We start from the raw sequence: 23,707 nt of genomic DNA on the forward strand, positions 1-23,707 counted from the left end.
TTTGTTTTTAAGTTGGTTTTTAACCATTTGAAACAGTTACAGCAGCCATAGTCTTTCAATAAATGGATTGCCCAATTAGTTTCTTGTTTATTGGGTCCAGGGAAAAAGAAATTAATTGTTGTTGTAAAGTGTTTCACAATTGGGCAGCAGCTGGCTCTGTTTTGGACTGTGCAAGTGGCTTAACAATAGCGGCAGCCACCCCGTACTCCCTCTGTTACTCTTACCTACTTTGGGAGCGGCAATTCTGCTGGTAATTGAAGGCAGCAGCTTGCTTTTTCCTAGGCCAGACAATAATTAGGCACTAATATTGCAGCAGTATAACTTCCAGTAATTCATTCATTCTTCTTTTAAGTCTGGTAGTATTTTTCTAAATAATTCCTCTTGTAAATTAGGCAATTGCTTTTATTTAAACTTAGTGTAATTATTCTGAAGGGTCAGTGTTTTCTTTACATGAAGTTCAAGGGGAAAGTTTTACCAAATATCAAAGCACTTTCAGGAGATTTGCTAATTGAGACTAGGTTTTGGTGGAGAAGTGTGTAGTGACGAAAGTTCACTGCTTAGATTTGTTAAACAAACTGAGGAGGTTAGACGGTAGGCCACTTCCCAGGGGTTGGATGCATTGACGCTTTCTAACTTTGCACTGAATGGGGTCGGTTTTCTGGCAGTTTTCAGCACTATGAGTGACTCCTCTTACCTTTTGTGTTTCTTTTCCTTTGACTCTAAAGGATTTCTCCGCAAAGCAGGCATTTGAGTCTGTTTTTCCCCAGCCTCTCAGTGCACTGGAACAGTCCGTTGAAAAGGGGATGTGACATTTGCCAAATAATAGCATTTGCTTATTTGAATAATAGAATCATGAATTTCTTCTTCCTTCTCCAGACAGCTTTGTGCGTTCCTATAGTAAGACACCGATCCTATATTCCCTCTGGAAGTGGGCAGAGCTCCTATTGGGATTGACATTTGGGATAAACATTTTCCAACCAACAGGACCTTTTTACTGTCCTTTTACTGACACAGGCGCTCAGGGCCAGGCGAGCACTGGCCCTCCTGGCCACGGGTCTGTTGTATTTCTCAGCCCTTGGGTTTTCTGGGGCAGCTGATAAAGCCTCTCATTGCCAACTGCACAGCTGGGCAGAGGTCTTCCCAGGGGCTCCTGCCAACAACATAGACACATTTCAAGCAAGGTTTCTTCCTTCTGTGGGCAGGGAGAGCAGGCCATCAAGACTAAATAAATAATTCTGGGCCCCTCCTCTGGGCCACTGTTTTTAGTGGAAACTTCCCGAGCTCCCGCGGCACATCTTTGCCAGTTTTTATTTCTCAGTTGTTTGGGAACCAGTGTTGGGTGAGCCTTCTTTTGCTGTTTACACTTTCAGCAATAGATGATGGTGGTGGAGATGATGATTGTCTAACATTCATTGAGCATTTACTTAATAAAAAGTTCTGTGCTTCATAGAGTCTATATTTAATCCCCTAAGCCCCTTTGTGAGGCAGGTGGAGAGGGAGGCTCAGTAACTTGGCCAGGGTCACACCACATATTAATGGTGGGTCTGGGATTTGACTCCAGGCACCTCGATTCCAGAGCCTGTGCTCTTAAACCCTATGCCTTATCCTAGGGCAGTGGTCAGCAAACTCATTAGTCAACAGTCAAATATCAACAGTACAAGGATTGAAATTTCTTTTTTGAGAGCCAAATTTTTTAAACTTAAACTTATTCTAATGCCACTTCTACAAAATAGACTCGCCCAGGCCATGGTATTTTGTGGAAGAGCCACACACTCAAGGGGCCAAAGAGCCGCATGTGGCTCGTGAGCCACAGTTTGCTGACCACGGTCCTAAGTGGAAGTTGATTCCAGTTTTTAATAAAAACTACAAGTAAATAGTTAACACTCTATGAACTGAGAAGAAGATGAAGATTTTTAGGGGGAAAAAAAAAAAATCTGTTCCTCCGGAGGGTTAAGATATTGGGAAACATGTAAACTATTTAAGAGAGTATTCAAGTTTAGGAGTCATTCTGTGACTTTGTATTATAACTCACTTAGAGAACATGAATAGTTTATGCATATTATGGTTTATGGCAAAACAATTAAAATAGTTGAGGTGATGCCATCCTGCCATATTTTCTGACATATTTTGAAGTATAGGCATGTGTGTGCTGTTTGCTTTGGATGCTGTGACCATTTTTTATAGCATTTCCACAGTAAAATTGGTTTTACCACGTCAGTGATGTGTGTTTTATTTTATTTTTTTTAACTGTGAAAGGGAAGAGTAATTTCTCTGAAACTTGGGGCCCTAAAATTTTGGACATACACATGAAAAATGGGCATAAAAATCCCCACAATGAATGTCATACCAAATTTGCCATGATTTACATATAATGTGTAATTCTCAGTGAGTTAAAATGAACAAATTGAATGTTGAAAATACTGAATTTTTTCCCATATTTCTACCACATAACTTTTAGACAATAAAAGTGTGCTCAGGACAGCACCCGGCATATCATGGGCACTCAGTAAATGTTAATTTCCTTTCCTTCCCCATACCCTCTCAGCCAAACTGAGTTTTGGAAGGAGGTGAAGGGGATGGAAGGGAAAGTTGTGAACGTCAGTTGGAAGTTAATCCAAGAGAGGCGTTACTTTTTGGAACACATTTGATTTTTCCAGAACAAAAATACTCTAAAGCACCAGCCAGGTTTTGTCCTTAGACTGAGGTAGAAATGAGGGGAAGGTGAGAAGAAAGAAATATAGAAATACTACATTGACACACCAAGACATTTAGTTTCTATCCTGTAAGGGAGAAGAGGTATCTTGGGCTTTTTGTTGTTGTTGTTATAATTCAATGTGCTTCGCATTTAAAAAATTTTTTAATCTGAAAAATTTCAAATATATACAAAAATAGAATGAACTCCCATGAACCCTCCTCCATCTGGTTTCAACAATTACCAATTCGTGGCCAATCCTGTTTTATCACTTCCTGTCCCTGGGTTGTTTTGAAGGAAACCCAGACATTTCATTTCGTCCATAAATATTCTAGTGTACACCTCTGAAAGTGAAGACCCATCAAAAGATCCCAGTAGAGAGCTGACAGGATCACAATAATAAGATACACATGATATTTATGGTTACTTATCCCCCCCCAAAAAAAAAATGTTGGTTACATACTAGATGCTTGGCATATGGTAAATAGATTGCCCTGTCCTTAAGGCCTTCAGGGTGTAGTGCAGTCTCACAGCCTTAGCACCTCGGTGTTTTGGTGGGATAGTGTTCAAATGGCATTTTTTGGCGGGAGCTGTCCTGTGCGATGGAGGAGGTTGAACAGTATCCGTGGCCTCTACCCACTAGTTGCCCACAGCACACTCCTCCACAGTCAGCTGTGACTGCCCAAGGTGTCTCCAGACTTAGTCAAATGTCCCCTGGAGGGCAGTAAGCAAAAATCAGGCTCAGGTGAGAAGCATTGATCCCGGTGGAAGGATACAAATTAGCGATTAGGCCACTGCAGCAGATGCCGTAAATATTGAAACACCCCAGAGAAGGGGTTCATTTACGGTGAAGTCAAGTGAGTAGAAACTGAATCTTAAATGTGACTTCATAAAGGCCTCCTGAGTCTCCGGCTTCTTCATCTCCCCGTCCTTCCCTCCTTGCCAGATACCAGTAGACGTAGGTACCAATTAGACAACTTGTTTTCCTTCGGGCCCGCTCATTCTGGCATGTTGAGGAGACCTGAACTGAACGTTGGAGGCCAGAAAGCTGTGGTCAGTCACTCAGGCGTAACCCCAGAAATGTCCCGTTTACAAAAACTATGCCTGCCACTCCGAGGAGGAAACGTCTGGTTCTAGAGGTTGACCAAAATTTGCTCAGAGTATAGGGAAAGATTCAGTTCAGAACGTTGATTATAGTTCGTTCTTTCTGTGAAGAAATCTGTATTGTTAAAATTCCTTTTACAGTAATAGCTAGGATTCCTTTCGCACAATCTGACTCTTGAACCAAAAGTAAATATTGTTGTGGCCACTCTTTTCTTTTTAGCATGCCAACTCGATTGCAGGGTTCAGCATGCCAACTCGATTGTAGAGATCAGACCCTCTTCGTTCTACTCCGGACTTATTAGGGATTTTGGAACAAAGAAGCGAGAGGGTAACACTCCGCCAACCTCGGCTCTCCAGCTGGTGCTTGTTACTGTTTATGCACAGGAATCATGGAGGAGCCTCACTCTCGGGATATAAGCAACAACTCTTTCTGCTTAGCTCTGTGAGAAGGCCCCATTTGGGGTGGGGGAAGAGGCTTGGATCATAACATAAGTCCATTAAGAAATTTAAAACAATGCCATCCATCACACAGGCCTTGCTAAACTCTTACATGGGAGGTCTCCTTGGGGGAGAATCATTATTTAAAACCTCTTGGGGATTCTAAGTGACAAAACTGAGCCATGGGCAGTTAATTAGATGGAACTGTTCCCAGAAATGTGTACATTTCTCACATGATGCACATTGTGGAGACCTTTAAATGCCTTTGGACTTAGTCCAGCAAATCAAACCACTACTTCTTGAAAGCTGGAGAATGTTGTGGCTAACTAACCCCCGTTTCATAGGGTTCTGGGGAGTTTAAAATGAAAAAATATGAGTGAATGCTTTTTGTCCATTGGAACACACAATGGAGATGTACAATTATCAAGTGTCACCGTCATTATTTTATTGCTGCCAATGAGGCTGATAGAACCAAACCCCCAAGAAAGAGTGTCTTGTGGGCATGTTGTTGGTGGGTGTTCTGCATCCTGAATTAGACTTTCTTAAAATCACACAATTATTTTAATTTTCTTAGTAATTTTATTGGAGTAAAACCCTTTCCAAGGCCACCACATTGCACAGCTGCAGGCGGCACCGCTCAGTAGTGGTGGCCCTGACCCCTCTGGTAGCCTCCCTCCCCTCGGCGGGACCACTTTGGCCTGTGCTGCGAGGATGTGGAGGATGTGGTCAGCCCAGCTGAGGTGTCTATTCCTATTTTACAATCCTATCTAGCTTCTTTGTTTTTTGTAAACAGCAGCTCAAACGTTGCTTGTTTTGAGTCAATTTTCAACAAGTTCTTTGCACTTCACCGTGGAATCCAACACAGTGTGTATTCCTTCTTCATTGGATGAAAGAGAGGCACTCGACACTTACCACTTTTAAGTTCTAAAGAGAAGGGGCAGAGTCCGTGCCAGGACTCAGTTCCCTTTTCCTCTAAAGGACCAGGTAGTGGCCGAGACCGGTTTGGCTCAGTGGATAGAGCGTCAGCTTGGGGACTGAAAGGTCCCGGGTTCGATTCCGGTCAAGGGCATGTGCCTTGGTTGCGGGCATATCCCCAGTAGGGGGTGTGCAAGAGGCAGCTTATCGATGACTCTCTCTCATCGATGTTTCTAACTATCTCTCTCCCTTCCTCTCTGTACAAAATCAATAAAATATATTTAAATAAATAAATAAATAAATAAATAAATAAATAAATAAAAATAAAGGACCAGGTAGTGAATCTTCCCAGTGCGTGGCTCAGCTGCTCAGTGCTGCTGCTGCCTCAGGAAAGCAGCCACAGGCCAGGTGTCCACGAATGAGCATGGCTGTGTTCAAATAAGACTTTGCTTAGGGGATACATTTGAATTTTATATAATTTCTACATGAAATATTATTCTTTTGATTTTTTTCAATCATGAAAAAAAAATAAAATGTATTCTTAGCTCACAGGACATATAAAAGCAATATGCCACCCCCGGCCTGCTGTTCCCACTGCTGAGGAGTGTGCGTAGCTGTGCGTCAGTAGCTTCTCCATCACTGCCTCCCCAGCTGAGGGCAGAGCAGCACTCGCCAGCCAGTTCGCCTCTGAGGCAGAATCTGGAATTCTGGTTCAACTCTGCCCTGATGCTTTCTAGCTGTAACCTTGGGCTGGTCACGTGACATCAGCGTCTCAGGCTGCTCATCTGTAAAATAGTGATAATTTTTTCCCTGCCTCCCACATGAGATGATGGCTATGCAGCACTTTCTAAACACAAAATCATTATAGTAATGTTGAGGCATACAAACATTTTCTTTTTTAAAGAAATGTATTTCTTTATTGATTTCACAGAGGAAGGGAGAGGGATAGAAAGACAGAAACATCAATGATGAGAGAGAATCATTGATCGGCTGCCTCCTGCATGCCCCCTACTGGGGATTGAGCCCACAACCCAGGCATATGCCCTTGGCTGGAATGGAACCTAACCCTAACCCTTTAGTCTGCAGGCCGACGCTCTATCCACTGAGCCAAGCCAGCTAGGGCCAAACATTTTCAAATAGTATTATTTCAAGTTTTCTCTATTGCCTCCACTTCGAAAAAGTACATCAACATTCTAATCATCCATCACCAAAAGTTTTATGCCTGACTGAGTAAGAACTAGACTCTGCCCTCAGGGGGATGGGGTGGGGATAGAGAATTAGGGGGGTGGGAGTGGGGGTGGGGATATAGAATTACGATGTGAAGGGTATATGTGTAACAGAGGAGGGATGGAATGAGCAGAGGCAGAAGAGGGCAGCCCTGCTGGGGGTGGGTGCGGGGGGGGGGGGGCAGAGAGGGGAGGGTCATGGGCTGAGGAAGAGTCAGAGAGGCCTCCCACTGAAAACGCCAACAAAACAGGCCTGGGAAGGAGGGTGTTTCAGGGAGGGCATATGAAGTGTGATAGCACAGAACAGCATGAAGAATTTGGGGGGCTTATATAACTATGACGAGCCCACCACAGTAGAAGGACCCCCTTAGGAAAGGAGGCTGGAGAAAGGTGGGGAAAGGAGAAAGGCAGAACTTTGTGTGCTACGCTAAGAGTCTGAATATTTTCCCTATAAATGAAGAGGAGTAATTGAGCCATTTAAACAGGGCAATTGCATAACCACCACTGGGCTCTGGAAAATTCATTCCGGGAGGCACATGTGGAAGAGGAAATATCTGGAGTGGGCCAGTGGTGGAAATGAGGAGACAAGCTAGGGAAGCTCTGTGATAGTGCAGCCAGCCTGTGTGGCTCAGTTGTTGAGCGTTGACCTGGGAACCAAGAAGTCACTGGTTTGATTCCTGGTCACGGCACATGCCTGGTTGCAGGCTCGATCCCCAGTGACAGGTGTGCCAGAGGCAGCCAATTGATGATTCTTTCTCATCATTGATGTTTCTATCTCTCGCTCCCTCTCCCTTCCTTTCTCTCTAAAAGTCAATAAAAACATATTTTTTAAAAGTAGTGCAAACGTGTGATGAAGAGGACCTCAACTACACTAGCATTAAGGCTTAAAGATTCTCTTCTAGAATTTGTGTTCATTAAATTAGGAATAATATTATAATAAACCGGAGAAACATAGCATTGAAAGGTATTGAATCCTTTCCTAGATAACTATAAAGGTGTACACACACACAAATTGTCACACTCAAATTCCTTACATGTAGGTGTTTGCCTTCAAGTTTTTTCAAACCAGAGAGCCTGTACCATTGATGGTTGGAGTCTACCACCTACAATTTCTGAGTAATTCATGTTATCTAAGAGGACACTCAACAGAACTTTCACAAAGTATTAACAAATAGAAAAGTGTCAGACTCTGGATATTTTGATGACCTTTTGCTTAAAACTTGATTTCTCTGGGTGATACATCGTGATTTATGTGTTTGTTTCAGGAACAAGTCCAAACATTAAGGAACCGAATCCAATTTCTCCACGTAAGTCTTTATGCAACTATTTCGAAATAAAGCCTCCTGGGCTTTTATAAGAATGAGTTGGTTATGGAGCATATGCCAAACTTTGAGTTTTGATAAGGAGACTTATGCTCTTACTTTCCCTCCCCTCTTTTTTCTCATACCCCCCCCCCCCGCTTCCCTCTGTCCTTCATTCCCCTTTCTTTTTCCCTCTGTACCTTCACCACTTTTAAATGTGAACTTGCTGACCCATTGGTGTGTATGACCTTAATGGGAAGGTAGTCACTTTCTAAGCTTTAGAGAGAGAGCTTTGTTATATGCATGCTTACATCAGCTGAGAACTGAAAGCATTCGCATACCGCTATGGCAGTGGTTTGCTTTGCCGTTTCCATTGTCACTTGGTAAGCGAAGGGAACTAGTCGTACCTTTAAGACCATCTGTAGTCCGAAGGGCATTGGGGGAGACAGCTTGTAAGGGAAGAGAAAGAGAGAGAGAGAGAGAGAGAGAGAGACCAACTACTACAAAACGAGGCGTTGGAAATTATCTGGGCCAGTTTCGTCACTTTATATGGAAGAAAACTCTGACCCAGAAACAATTAAGTAACTCGCCTGTGGTTGTCATTAACATTGAGGTTGTAATTAAAAGCCTAGAGGACTAGGCCCTGGGCTTCCTGGCTGTCCACTCAGAGCTCTTCTAGATGGTGTTGCTTCCTTCCTTAAAACTGTCCACGTTAGTCTCCGTGGCTGGCTCTCTCACATACACACGACAGCCAGCCTGGAGAATCTTTTTATGCAAAGCACTTTGTAAACCATTCTATTAAATGAGTGCATCACCTTAATGCTCTCATGGAACAATATTCTTAACCCAGAGGGAGACACACATGGACACATGCTCTCATACTTACCTGGTCAGATTTTCATAAATGACATCTCCATCTCTAGAATTTTAGAATGTTTTCACTAAAAACCTTAATCTTGCCCCACTTTGTGATCTGTAGGCGTAAAAAGGCAAGTCATCTTTTAACACCGTTCTGTGACCTCGATTCAATGAAATGAGGTGGATGGCCAGGTCCGTCTTAACCTCCAGAGAGTTCTGCCCTTTTCTTACTCCTTCTAGGGGATCCCCAGGCCTTCCACAAACTCTTTTTGTTCACCTCCTGCCTGCAGCAGGTGAAGTAGGGCTAGTCCCAATTTCTCAGAAGTTAAATGAACACCAGCGGGTATTGGCTAGACAACTAGGGACCAGAACTTGGGAGTTGGGATCCTCCCAGAATCTTCTCCACCATGACATACTTTCCTGCACCTTTTCTGGGGCTGTGCAGGGGTCACGTTTGTCTATAACTGGGTCTTTTACACTGAAGTGAGTTGAAAGTCAGAGAGATTTAATTTACACAGAGGTCACCTGGGGTCACTGCTGACTGGAGAGGAACCTGGACACACTATTGAAATAACGGGGCTAGCCTATCGCTTAACTTGGCATTATAAAAACAGAGACCTCAGAAATCTTCATTCTGCCCAAAAGCCCTCTCCCTTGGAAACTGGTTTTAACTTTTCTTAAGTGATTCAAGGAAGGTAGTTCTCTTAAATGAAAGGAAATGTTCTATTTCTGTGGCCTGGAATTGATTTCAAATATACAAATCTTTGCCAAACAGAGAAACAATTGGTTCTATTTATGTTTTGCTGACCATAAAACTGACATCATTCCCCACTGAGAAGTATTTCCGTTCCTGGTTGGAAAGTGTTAAAAAGGTTATTTCAAATGACACAATGTGTATTTAAGATTGAGGATTTAATATGAGGACCTCAGTGAAATGTTAGAATCCACAGGAATAGTTTCCCCTCACTTTGTTTTCTCCTTCTCACTCCTTTCTTCCTGTTATCTTTCCTGCTTTTAAATGTGCCTAAAATATGTTTGTAAAGTATTTGAAGTGTGTTTTCTGAGTAGTGTCTTGTTGGAAGTGTTCAATGACTAAGAAGCAGTGAGTCAGATTTTTATAATGGAAGTTGAATTTATTTCTCAAAGCATCTTAACCTCTGAACTTTCGAGCCTCTTTACCATTCAAATAGATAATGAACCATAGACTTTAGGTTTTACAGAGTTTACAAATCTGATCTTTTTAGTAAGTTTGTTGCTCAAAATAATTGCAAACTGAGGAATCTTGGAAGTCTGATAATTTAATTTTTCTTTAAAGAAAAAGTTTGCAAGTTATAAATACAGTATAGTTTGTCTCAGATTAGTTTTATTAGCTGGTGCTCAGCCTTTCGGATGGTGCTTGTGAAACAAATATAAAATTGCAACATCTGACGCAGATTAACATAAAGTATTTCTCTTCCTCAGCAATTTTCCACGGTCTGGACACCATAGCCGTGATGGGCATTGCGTTTGCAGCATTTGTGATCGGAGCACTCCTGACGGGGGCCCTGTGGTACATCTACTCCCACACAGGTCAGTGTGACTGTGGGAGGCAGGTGGGGACATCCCGTGTGCCTGCCACGCAGCGGACTCTCAGTGTCGCATTGCATGGATGAATGGATGCGATAATGAGTGAAAGAGAGAGAAAGTTCATTCCCCCCTATTTTCACATTTGCAGATTTGGCATAAATTGGGTTTTGCAAAAATATAATCGGCTTTAAACAGTTTTAGGAAAAGGGTTGTTAAACTACTTACGTTAATTGCAGTTGAGATGTTGGTGAAGTGTAGCTTTTAATAAAACTACTTTGTGGTTTGTTTTTAATTAAAGGAAGGTAATATAGACAAACTGGAAATATAAACTATTCCCCTGATGCTAAAGACTTCAGTATAGAAATATAAATGGGCAGGAAGTGAGAAGAGAAGCCAAGATTTGGTTACCACATCTGCCTCTGTACTGAGCCCACCAGAGTCCCTCACTAATGGCTTAAACCAACATTTCTTGACCTGTCCTCATTGATAAACATAAAATTCTCACTTCTTTCTAGCAAGTTATTTAAATTTTTAAAATATATTTTCATGAATTGTAAACAAATACAAATGGTGAAATAGAGCTCTTTGTTTTTAAGTTATGCACCTCCAGTCCCCAAAATTATTTTTTCTTCAACATGTTTTTATTGATTTTAGAGAGAGAGAAATTTTAATGTGAGAGAGAAATACCTTCCATTATAAAGATAAATACATTTTTTAAAAAAATGAGAAGACAACCCACAGAATGAGAGAAATATTTGCAAATCATATATCTGATAAAGGGTTAATATCCAGAATATATAAATAATTGCTACAATTCAACAACAAGGAGAAAAACAATCCAGTTTAAAAATGGACAAAGGACTTGAATAAACATTTCTCCAAAGAAAATGTATAAATGGCCAATAAGCACATTAAAAGATATTCAGCATCACATTAAGGAAATGCAAATCAAAACCATGAGATACCTACTTCATATACATTAAGATGGCTATTACAGAAAAGAAACAAAATAGCATGTTGACAGGAATGTGGAGAAATGAAATGCTTTGTGCATGACTGATGGGAATGTAGAATGGAGCAGCCACCATAGAAAACAGTTTGACAGTTACTCAAAAGTTAAATGTAGTAATGCCATATGATCCAGCAATTCCACTTCTAAGTATATACCCAAAAGAACTAAAAACAGGGACTCAAACAAGTTCTTGCACATCCATGTTCATAGCAGCACCATTCACAATAATCAAAAGATAGCCCCCAAAGGTCCATCAACAGTTGAATGTATAAACAAAATGTAGTAAATATATGCAATAAAATAACACTCAGCCATTAAAAGGAATGAAATTCTAAACATGCTATAACAAAGATAATCTTGAGAACATATGGTAAGTGAAATAAGCCAGACACAAAAGGACAGATATTGAATGATTTTATTTGTGAGATACCTAGAGAAGTCAAGTGTATGAAGACAGAAAATAGAATAGAGGTTACCAGGGGCTGAGGGGAGAGGGAATGAGTATTGTTTAAAGGGTACAGATTTTCTGTTCGGAACTATGAAAATGTTCTATTTATACAATAAGAGCTTATGTGGCTGTCACTCCCTCACGCCGGGATGCCCTCACGCCATAACAATCCATCACCAGGAGGCTGCGTGTGCAGTGGGTGCAGACGGATGGGCGGGGCTGTGTGCACAGCCAGGCAGAGTGCGCCTGGGGGAGTGGGGATTTGATGCTGCTTGCTCAGCCTGCCTCTTTGGGACAATCCATTGAGGAGTCCCGGATGGGTGGGTGGGACCTACCTCTTTGGGAAGATGGATTGTGGGGCTCCCGCACTGTGAGAAGGCACAGGGCAGGCTGGGGAACCCCCTCCCCCAGTGCACAAATGTCATGCACTGGGCCTCTAGTAGTTAAGTAATGGTGATGGTTGCTCAACATTGGAATGTTGTTAATGTCACTGAATTATATGCATAAAAATGGTTTAAATGGTCAAAAGTATGTAAGTAAAAATTAAAAATCTGTGAATTGTCATTTTGGTGAGATTTTCCTCCAGGCCTATGAGTTGGTTGCGACTTTGTAGGGATTAATGTCTTGACCTTTTGATATTCTAATTGTAATTATTTCACAAGCTCACTCTTTCAGTTTAGAGAAGTTTTCAGTCACTTGTTATTGATTTCAAAAATTATTCCTCCCCATTTTCTAAGCTAAAAGACCTCCCTTTTGCAGGGAAAACTCTGTAGGAGTGATAAGTTAGTTGTTATAATCTATCTTTACTTCAAACGTGCCTTTATGTCCCCTGAACAGGGTGCACTCAGAGTCTGATGAGACTAAGAGGAGAAAGAGAAGGAAAAGGGAAAAGGTGGGGGTGGGCTGGAGAATGAGGAAGGCTGCCCTCCATGTCTGTACAACCCGGAGGTGTGTGCTGTCACCAGAAACTGGACTTGAAGCTCTACTTTGTCCAACTGCCAGTCTTACTCCCTGGCCCAGGTGCAGTCATTATATTTCCCTTCAGTAAACATGGAGGCGATCCCTCCTCCACAGGGTTAGTGGAGGTGAGAGTGCCTCAAGAAGAAATGCATGTGAAAGGCTTTCTGGAATCCATCGTCCTACAAAAAATATAAGATATCTAAGATTGCTTCTATGTGTAGACAGGAAAAACCCCCAAAAAACTCTTAAGAGTGGGAGGAACATTGTGCTTCACAGAGCAAATAAAATGCCGGGTCTTGGATTGGGTGTGCCTGTTCCATTCTCAGGGGCTTCTGTCCAGCAGTCCTCGGGGGAGCAGACCGTGTGTTCTGAAAGCACACGCCCAGCCCCGCCTGAGTCAGGTTAACAGCTTGTCATGAGAAACGGCTCCGGAGGCTCCAGATGTGTTTAGAGGGCTGAGGTTTCTCCCAACTGCCACCTCTAATCCAGGTGAAGAGAGAAACAGCAAGAGTTAGGCTGCCATGCGACTAAGGAAGAGGCAAGAGTCTAAGTCTAGGGATCAGAAAAAATGCAGCTGGAGCAGAAGGGAAGACCCTGGGGTGACTGCACAGGATACTGCTCTTCACCCAAGCGCTCCGGGTGAGGAAAGGGAGATGCCCACGCAGGTGCAGGTGCAGGTGCAGACAGGGGGGCCGTCCCACAAGAATATAGACAGAAGTGCTAGGCAGGGCATGTGGGAAATTTTTAATTCCTGCCTTGGAACAATTCTCCTTTCCCCACAACTCAACAGCAACATCTAACCCACCCCTCCTGCAGTCTTGGCTGCAAAAATAAAAATTCGGTCTTCGAGCTTGGAGAGTGAGGTGGGTCAGTATATGAAAGTGACCCTCTTCTCTAAACCAAAGGCAGTCTGTTCCCTCTCCTGACAGGAATGAGTTGGGGGGTGGGGGTGGGGAATGCAATTAAGATATCAAGATATTAAGATATTACTTGGTACAAAATTACAACCCACACAAAGACCTTCAGGAAAATATCTGTCTTCTTTCTCAGCATTAAATAATATTAAATCTAAATCACCCCAGGCTTACGGTCTTCAACCCAATGCTTACACATCTCCCAAGGAAGAAACTCTATACCTTCCCCCTAGAACTAACCAATCCTCATTATCAGCAAGTTCTTTTCCCAGTGACCTAAATCCCTGTCCCTGACGTTTAAACTCGTTTCCTCGTGTTCTGCCCTCAGGGAGGTAAAGAACAGCTGCCTGTTCCTCTTTGTAACTACCTCTAGGGACAGTATTTGCAAACAGTCTCCTTCGGCTATACACTTGAGGTTCCTCTCACCTGTCTCTAAAAGTCTTCCGCCTGTGGTTTCCCCATAGGGCCTCTCCGTGTCATGCAGCTCTTCCTTAAATCAAGTCTCTTCCCCAGGACCCATCGTGCTGAAAGACTTAGAGAGAAGGACCCGCTTGTAAAGTTAGACCGCCAAAGAGGTGGCAGGAAACCAGATCAGGACACTTCCATGCCTAGCTAAAGAAATAAAACAGATCATCCCTTAAAATATATATATTCTAAAAGCGCTGGCAATGTGTAGGCTCAGCCACAGAGCTGAGAGTAATGAAACTTCGTCCTAACACACCGTCCTTCTGAGTACTTCATGCGCCCAATGGCTCTTCCCTCTGCTCCCTCTCCCTCTTCCCCAAGTCTCTCTTCCTCAGTGTGGTGTGAGATTTTAGGGGCAAAACATGAAGACCGAAGACATTCCTGGTGGCCAAGTGTGGTGTTTATGAGCGAGAAGCTTTCCTTAAACTCCTCACATTGATTCAGTTGGCCTCCTGCTCCCCCCTCCTCCGCCCCCACTGGGCCCTCCCTGCCCATCCTCTCCAGAAGTAGGCTGATTGTATTTGTCACGCAAGGGACATTTCAGAGAAAGCCAGTGCTCCGAGAAGGCAGAGGTCACTGTGAGAGAGAGCAGAGAACCCAGCTCAGAAAACCCAGGGGTTTTTTCTTTTTTTTCTTTTTTTAAAGCAGAAACATCTGCACATTAACCCCCTCTTCTCGTGACTTTTTCTGTAGTACCACTACCATGGGACAATGAAAAAACTTTTTCATAATCGCTCAGAACGTACAAAGTTTTTGGCAACTTCGTTATATTGAGACATGCCATGTCTTTCATGTAAAAATAGCCACAGAGGTAGGAGGGAGAGTCTAAAGATGGTACTTTTTCAACATTTCCAAGCAGATTCACAGAGACTCTCCTGGGCACCCTGCTGGCCCGCGTCCATGGGTTGCTAGGTTAAGTTGACTTAGCCACCCTGATACAATGTATCCTGCCATCTTGAGCATAAGGGCTTTCTTTGTTTGGATTAGCGTGGGTTTCATTTGGGACGGTGTTTTGCATCAACAGCACTGGAGTTTCCAAAACCCAGGGAGTAGAAAGACCTTTGTAATGGGCCCTGATTAAAATAAACTGACATGGCAACAAATTACATTTGGCAAATAGAGATCAGAAGGCAAATAGTCAGACTTCCTGGGCAGGGAGTAGCAGCGCTGGCACTTCTCCCGAGTGTGAATAATCAGGCACATGTCAGAGTCAGGATGGGACAGACCTGCTCCTTGTCAACAGAGGAGCCCAGGCCTCCTTGAGCTGCTCTCAGGCTCAACAAAGGAAGCCCAGGTGAGCCGACAAGGGCGGCTGAGGTGTCGGCTTGCCTCCTGCTCTCCTGAGGTAGCCTCTGTTTCGAGGGGGGAAATTCATCTTTAACCTGTGCTTCACACACAGCCACGCCGGGCCTTCTAATTAGTGACAGGAGGAGGCAGCCGAGTGCGAATGTTTAAAGTATAGCATGAGTTGTTTGGATCTCTGGAAGTTTTTGTTATTTTGGGTTTTTGTGAGGTGGGGCGGGGGGGGGGGGGGGGGGCGTGTGTGTGGACATCAGAATAACTAGAGATTTTATTTTTTTATTTTTAGAAATAAAGCTCCCACTGTGGGAAAGACAGTTTGTGACAGAAAGTCACTGTCATGGAAGTAAACGTCCCAGCCTTTAATCACATACACACAGGACGGGGAGAGGGCAGTGCTGGGGAGGGTCTGAAATACAAATTGGAAAGAAAAAAAAAGAAGAAGAAAAATAGTGTTTCTCTGCTTCTGCAGAATATTGACCTCCTAGTTCCTCTCCATCCCAGCAATCCCAGAAGAGAAGATAGTCGGAGGAAATACAGCAAGGGCCAAACATGTGACAAAGTATGCCAGTGACCTGAGGTTGCGGTGAAAACGCGTGCTGTCACTGTGGTTCCTAAAACGGGGGTGCGAGGCCGTAACCAGACCCAGGCCATGCGCCCCGGCCCTACCTTTTGCAGAACTGCTTTCCGGCAGAGGCTCCGGAGGGGCCCCTGGAAGGGAAGGGGCTCAGCTCCCCACTGGGAGGGCAGAGCCTTTGCTCGTGTGTTTTCAGCTGATGGCTGTGTCTTTCCAGCGGGACCGGAAGGAGGACAGGAAAGAGGAGGCTCGTTCATAAACAGACGTCGGAGGGGGCCGGGGGCGGCTGCTGACCACTCCTTTGTGCAGTGCGCACTCCGACTTTTCCAAGAAGAGGCAGTGTTTGTCCTCGGAGAGCCTCGGTCCCTTTTCCCCACCGAGAGCCATTTCGGAGGGCTGCCCCAGGCCAGTACACGGAGGAGAACACTTAGCTCTCAGGCCTCTGCGGCCCAAATGCAAACCATGTGTGTGACCGGCGTCCTCCCTCTCCGCGGCCCTGCGCCTTTGGCACGGGGGCGGGTTTAGCCGATGCAGCGGGTGCGTAATGAGAAGGGGGATGTTTACTGTGTTAGGAGATACAGCGCGCCCCACAGCGAGCCCAGGAGGGGGCCAGTTCCCTGGCAACCACAGCCCCCCTGTGTGAACAGCTGAACCCCTTCCCCAAAGGTTTTCCTGAGAGGGGGCGCCGCTGCCTCGGATTTCAGGCTGTGTGCTTGGGGGCGTGGCTCTCTCCGCTGGGACCAGGGCAGAAGCGAGGCTTCGCCACCCACGTTTTGGATGCATCGGGGAAAAGGTCTCCAAACTGCCAGCGGTACCTTACCACAGTGCCAAGGTCTCCCCTCCCAAGCCCGACAAGGAGCGGGGACAGTGTTTCCTGAAGACAGGTGCTGGCCAGTTGGGTCCGCTGCTGCAGGTGTGGGGGTTTCTTCCAAGGTTGTAGGCACTGCACTCCTGCAGATTCGTCCTCAACTCTCGGGGGTGGTAACCACTGTCACTGCCTGTCCGTCACCCAGAAAAGAGTTCTGGCTTTCCCACGGAGGAGACTTTAAGGACAACAAGAGACGGCCTGGCTGGTGTCTCTCGGTGGTTGAGTGTTGACCCAGGGGCCAGGAGATCACCGGTTCAGTTCGCCATCAGGGCACATGCCCGGGTTGTGGGCTGGATCCCCAGTGTGAGTGCGCGCAGGAGGCAGCCAATGGATTCATGTTTCTCTCTCGTTGATGTTTCTCTCTGTCCCTTGCCCTTCCTCTCTCTGTAAAAATCAATAAAGACATATTTTAAAATATAAAGACAAAGAAAAGATCAACGAACAAAACAACCTTGCGGTGGAAGGCCCTCTGGTCTGGTGGTTTCAACGCCATAACGTGTGTCTCTCTCTGTCCCTTTTCTTCGCCAACCGCAGGGGAGACGGCGGGAAGGCAGCAGGTGCCCACCTCGCCGCCGGCCTCGGAGAACAGCAGCGCGGCCCACAGCATCGGCAGCACGCAGAGCACGCCCTGCTCCAGCAGCAGCACGGCCTAGCCCGCCGCCGCCCGGCCCACAGGCAGCGCGGGAGGCCGGACTCCAGGAAGGCTCGGTTGTGGTTCCTTTGTAAAGAGAGTGAATGTCAGTGTAAACATCGCCTGTTGTATCCACCCCCCTCCCCGGGCGGGTCTCAGTGTGCCCCCTGGACTTCCGTGTGAGAAAGCGAAGGTGGTGGCCTCCGCCACCGGCCCCGCACAGGTTTGGGGGCTTACAATGTGAAACACGTGCCAGTTTTTTAAAATGCTGCTTTGTCCAGGTAAGAACACCTATCATTCGGGGCCCCGAGTTCCACCCAGACTCCAGGAGTTGGTAAGAGGGTGACAGCCAGATAGAGCCAGTGAGACGTGGCCAAAGATTCCTTTATAGCCGAACCGAGATGTAAAGCAGAAAGAGATGCTTCGAGACTCTCTAAGTGCATTCCTCCACGCGCAGTTCGCACCTTCTGGATGCACACCTTGCTGCCGCGCCCTGGGAGGCCCCGTCTGCGTTTAGTAGGTGCTGCCTCCCTCCGGGGGCGCATCCTGCCATGCAGCAAGGCAACATTCCTTCCCTGTGCCCTGGGCCCCAGACCCGTGCTGAGCACCATCTCAGCTCCCGCCCTCTTCCCCGCACCAGCACACCCAGGGCGAGTGTCTTAATGCAGGTTTCCTATTTCTTTAGAGGCCTAGAGAAATTGAAAATGGCCAACATCTGGGCCAACATCCCCTTGATTACATTGTGTTCTAATAGATTAATTATAAATCAGGGCAAAATTAAGGAGGAATTTGCTCCATGATACTGATGCCAGTAAAAGTATATGTCATCCGCCACATTCGTTTCGTCAGTTGAAGATGAAAAAAAATGCCCCTTTAAAAAATTCCTATACCTTTAGAGTTCAGTGTATTCTTAAGTATATTTGAGAGAATTAGTGTTTTCACCCAAAGCGTGTCGACCTTTATTGAATAGACCTTTTTGTAAAAACCAAGCTCTTGTAAGATGGCAAACGCAGGGCACAGCCTGTCCCGTGAACAGTGTTGCCGATTCTGCCAAGAACGTGCCGAGCCAGGACGGGCACACTCTCTGGGTTGCTGTCGTTCTCGTGCCTTAACTATATCCCAAACTCAAAAAGAATTTACGGTGGAAGGATGGGAGAAAATGGAGCTATATCATGCCACTTTGCAATTCAAGTAAGCTCAACTGATACCTCTATGTTAAAAAAGAAGCCAGAGGAAAAAATCCCATGCCAAATCATTTACTACTGAGGTCAGCTTCATTGCAAATAAATATTATTCTTTTCCCAGATCGCCTCTCCCCGCCCCAAAACAACTCAACATTCTACAAATAGAACAGGCCAGGTTCTGCCCCAAAACACTCATAAGCACATCTCACTGCCCTTAAGCAAGGAAGTTGTGCCTGCTGCTCTGAGAATGAAACCCTCGGCAGGAAATGCTGATGATACCCACGACCTAAGGGCAGTGTCTGCAAGGCAAACAAGAAGGTTACTCCGTTCTAGAGTAATATTCTGACTTATTTGAGAGGCATAGACATTCAATCAGGATCATTTTAACCAAAAAAAAAAGATGACTTGAAGGCTAAGGTTTCCGGGTTGTCTATAATTTTGCGTATTTCCACATACAAATGAAGATATGAGATTAGATAATTTTTTTTTCCTTTAGTTAACATTTCTTAACATAATGGTATCAGAGTACAGGACTAGATTATGCTACCTGTGTTTGAAAATAATGCGCTTTGCCTAACCTTCAGCAGAATGTATTGTTTTAGCATATTCTATGTATAAAAAGGTTTAAAGATGTCTTCAAAGAAGACTGGAGTCTTTAAGTCACTTATAGCTATATTTTACTACAAAAAATTGTGTATAAAGATATATTTAAGTGTTTTAGATTTTTTAAAAAGTTACTCCATATGAAATGTTTAACTTCAGTTACTGTGAATTCTTCTGATCAGTTCTTTGCTTTTTAAAAAACCCTTTCCATTCTGTTAAAAAAAAAAAAAAAAAGAAAGAAAGAAAATTAGCTATTAAAAAGTATTCAAAGATCCAGTTTTTAGATGGACAGGGTTAAAACTTTTTGTAATATATTTAAATGTATATTTTTGAGAGAGATGCTACATTGCCAATGACTTTATAAATAATTTAAAATTAATTTACAAATTTATACATACAAACCAAAAGATTTTAAAAGATAGAGAAAAAAAAGAGTCCACTGTTGTTTGTTTGGTTCTGATCGTCAGAAGTATTATTCAGGTCAAGAAATCCATGTTGATAAAACTTGATCCCATGTTAATTGGAGAGTGAATGTCAGTTAGTAGTTCTGAAATGTTCCTTTAAAAATGAGCATTTAAAAAAAATTGTGTTTTCTCCCTCGCCTCTGTTACAGCCTTTCCAATTGCTTCAGACTTCACAGTTTTAATACAAAATACTAGCTCAACTTTATAACACATTTTGCAAGTTTCTATAAAACTGTTGTTATATTCCAGTTACACTCTATGTGCTGCCTTTTGTTACTTCTGCAGGCTACACCCCGAGTGCGCAGAAGCCATTTTGTTTGTTTTGTTCGATGCTCAGGCTGTTGTTAAAATGCTCTAAACTCCAAGGCCGATTACCGTGTAACATCCTACAGCTTTTCCCCATGTGGAGTTTAGCAGCTGTTGTTCTGTATGTTAAAAGTCAGAAATGTCTTCAGTGTCTAAGCTGTTTCTGTAGCATTTTCTGAACCACCACAACGAAAAACGGTCTTGTCCTTGTCTGTAATGAGATTGTAAACCCGTGTCCTGCGTGTGTTCTGTGGTGGGCATGATTGTGGGCCTGTGGGGGGCGCGCACGCGCATGCCGGTCTCTCTGTATTGTAACTACCTCATGGTTTGAGTGATGGTTGTACTGCTGGTTGTGTTAACAGAGCACATTTTGTTGGGTGAATCGTGTGTGTGTGATTTTTCCCCCCCTGTTTGTTTTAGCTGGGGATTGTTCATGAAACTGACAGACGTTTTTTTCTGAAAAGGACTATTATCAGTTTCCAAGTACAATGCTTCTCTCTTCTGGTTTTTCCTGAATGAGCCGGATTTTGTTGCTGTTTTTCATCATCTAAGAGGGTAAAAAGAGTACCCTGAAAATCCCTGTGGCCAGTTTGAACACCCCTGCTGTATGTAGTCTTTCCTCTGTTCAGTGTGTCGGCAATTTTGTGAACATGCTTAGATGTATAGTTTTGATAACCACAGTTTTAAGTACTTTATTTGTGCATAATAAAAAGATATATATCGATTATTAATACTTGCCTTGTTTGGTCATCATTAAATTATGCCCTCAGGCGGATAGGACCCTTTTTCATTGTGACTTTCTCCTGTTTCTGACACAGCTGTGATGAAGAGGAGGGGAGGGCGAAGCTGAGGTGACCCCGGGCGTCCTGGAGCAGAGGGAGGGCGGGACAGGCCGGAGGGAGAGGGCACGGGAGCTGTCACTTCTGGAAGCACGCGGCAGGAGACCCAGAGTGGGTGTCAGCTTTGGAATCCTTTCCTGACTTCCTGTCCATCTCCTAGAGGCAGGGAAAGAGAAGGCATGTGTACTTTGGATCTATTTTTTTTTCTTGTCTCCTTCAAACACCCCAGTGCTCCTTGCAGTATTCTCTCTCCACATGGCCCTGCCCCCTTCCCGCTGCCCATGCCTGGAGCCTGGGCATCCAACTTGACTCCTCTTTGGCTCCCGCACCCCCAGATGAATAAACCCAAGTGAATCCCACCTTTGGAGCACTTCCCCACTCGCCTTCAGGATCAAGTTCAATCCAAACCTGGTTGGAAGAGAATGACCTGCCCACCTCCCAGCCCCATCTCTCCCTTCTCCAGAGCTCGCCAGATAGTTGTTACGAATATAAATTTTCACCATCAAAGGTTAAATTATGACATTGAATGAGCGTTTATAAATTACACCATTATATCCCTATCTTCTGCCCCTTTAAGAATGAATAATGTGGAGTTAGAAATAGGAACCCGGGTGCCACGGTCAGCGGTCCACCCTCACACTCACACAGGCAGGTGCTCGCACAGCAGGAACCATGCGAGGGGCTCACACCGCAGCTCCCTGCAGCGCATCTCCCTGCAGTGCGGCTGGAGCTCTTGTTACACATGAGAGTCCAGCCATTCTCCAGCACCAAGGTCATTCCTCGCAGCCAGCACCTCTCAAGAGGACAGAGGGAGAAATTGGCAGTTGCACTCTTTTTTTTTTTTTTCCTAATCCTCACCTGAGGATGTGTTTTTACTGATTAGAGACAGAGGGAGGGAGGGAGGGAGGAAGGGATGAAGGGAGAGAGAAACATTGATGTGAGAAATGTGAGAGAGAAACATTGAGCGGTTACCCCAACCAAGATCAAACCCACAACCTAGGTATGTTCCCTGACTGGGAATCAAACCCACAACCTTTTTGATGTATGGCACAGCACTCCAACCGATTAAGCCACCCAGCCAGGGCAGCTGTTCCACTTATTTTTTTTGCCGTTAAACTCTCCTTCTGGCCAAAACCGGTTTGGCTCAATGGATAGAGCGTCGGCTTGGGGACCGAAAGGTCCCAGGTTCGATTCCAGTTAAGGGCATGTACCTTGGTTGCAGGCATATCCCCAATAGGGGGTGTGCAAGAGGCAGCTGATCGATGACTCTCTCTCATCGATGTTTCTAACTCTCTATCTCTCTCCCTTCCTCTCTGTACAAAATCAATAAAATATATTAAAAAAAAAAACTCTCCTTGTGTCTGTGGAGCAGAAACCTATGCGATTTGTGAAGAGGCTTAAAGAGGTTACCAACTACGTGATATTATAGTAAAATTTTGCTTTGACGTTTCTGAGACTTTTTGTTTTGTTTTGGGTTTTTGTACTTACACCCTCTAAAACAATTGCTTTTATTGCCCACATTAATACGTATGTATAAAATAAATGCAAACAATACAGACACAGGTGGCAGTGAAAAAGCCCCGTAATCCTCGCAGTTAGGGAGAACACTGGCTTAGTGTGTATGTGTTCCCAGGCATTTCCTTATCAACATGCACATGCCACTATAATAAGATCATATCACATTTGTGACTTGCTTTCTTCACATGGCATATCTTCAACGAGGCTTCATGAGATGAGTGCTGGTCGTAGTTATTTTACTAGACTTTTCCTATTTGTCAATGCTCTTTCCCATCCCCTTCAGTCACGGCTTGGGAAGAACAGGTGTTAACAGCCTTTTTTCTAACTCAAACATATCAAAACATGTATTCACAAATAGAGAAATGTTTGTTTTGTTTACTAAAATGGCATCCCAACATACTTACTCTGAAACCTGCCTTTTTTCATATAACACGGATCTCCCTCTAGATTAATAATTATAGAATAAATTTATGCTTTTTAATGGTTGTCTAATATTTCATGCAACGAATTTAGCCAATCTTCAGGGTTTTGCCAAAATATTCTGCTACAGTTATATCCTTGCCTAGATAGCCTTGCATTCTAGTGCTTTAAAGCAAAAATGTGACCATGTCACAAAGAGAAATTGACAAATTCATCATTACAGTAGAATATTTTAACGAATTACTCTCAGAAGTTGACAAAACAAAAAAGATGTGGGTAAGGGAGATTTGAGCAATGCAATTATGCTTGAACTAATGGCCATATATGGAATCCTGCATCTCCAAATTTGAGAATTTTATACATATGGAATATTTATAAAAATTGACCACTACTAGGCCGTAATGGGATTCTCAGGAAATATCACAGAACTTAATCATATTGATCAAGTTCCTTAACCACAATGCAAGTAGTTTCAAAATCAGAAAAGGATAATCTTAAAAATATTCAATATATTTGGAAATTTTAAAACACTTCTAAAGAATTTTTTTGTCCAAAGAAGTACTCATAATAGAAATTTAAAAATATGTAGACTTAAGAATTCTAAATTCAAACATGTAACAAACAAAGCAATAATTTATGAGAAATTTATAGTTGTAAAATGTTTATACTGGGGAGAAACTAGGTTGAAAAAGTGTATCCAATATAGCAAATCAGGAACAAATGCCAAGAACTATTTATTACTTAAAAAGCCTACTAGAGATAGACAAAAATTAAGTAAAAAACACAAACAAAAACCACATGCATTCTTTAGGAACGAAAAGAGGACAAAACACATACTGCAGAGATAATAAGCAAGGGATCACCATGAACAACTTTATTCCAATTAATTTGAAAACAGACTATGTGGGCGATGTGTCAGTTAGGGTCCTGGTGGGTAAACAGAAACCACACTAGGTACTTCAACACAGCAATTAATATAGAGAATGGGTTAAGTAGGTGTAGGGTGGTTGAAAAAGTGAAAAAGGACACTGAGGTAACAGAGTTGATAAATGTAGGCTGGGGATTGTAGGAAGTTACAGTTGGGAGTGGTTTGCTGAGT

General features: G+C 43.8%; 1 protein-coding gene across 2 annotated transcripts in view; it reads left to right on the forward strand.

Annotated features, from left to right (window-relative positions):
- Positions 1 to 20,562, forward strand: part of TGFBR3 (transforming growth factor beta receptor 3) — a 198,297-nt gene extending 177,735 nt beyond the window's left edge. For both annotated transcript variants that reach the window (XM_084873400.1, XM_084873401.1), the window contains exons 15-17: positions 7,641 to 7,682; positions 9,996 to 10,103; positions 17,178 to 20,562. In XM_084873400.1, coding sequence (XP_084729526.1) covers positions 7,641 to 7,682; positions 9,996 to 10,103; positions 17,178 to 17,296 — 269 coding nt within the window. In that variant the 3' untranslated portion in view covers positions 17,297 to 20,562. The remainder of the gene's footprint in view (positions 1 to 7,640; positions 7,683 to 9,995; positions 10,104 to 17,177) is intronic.
- Positions 20,563 to 23,707: the final 3,145 nt, after the last annotated feature.

Source organism: Pipistrellus hanaki (genome assembly GCF_964339955.1).
Source record: "Pipistrellus hanaki genome assembly, chromosome: 2".
NCBI classification, from domain to species: Eukaryota; Metazoa; Chordata; class Mammalia; order Chiroptera; family Vespertilionidae; genus Pipistrellus; species Pipistrellus hanaki.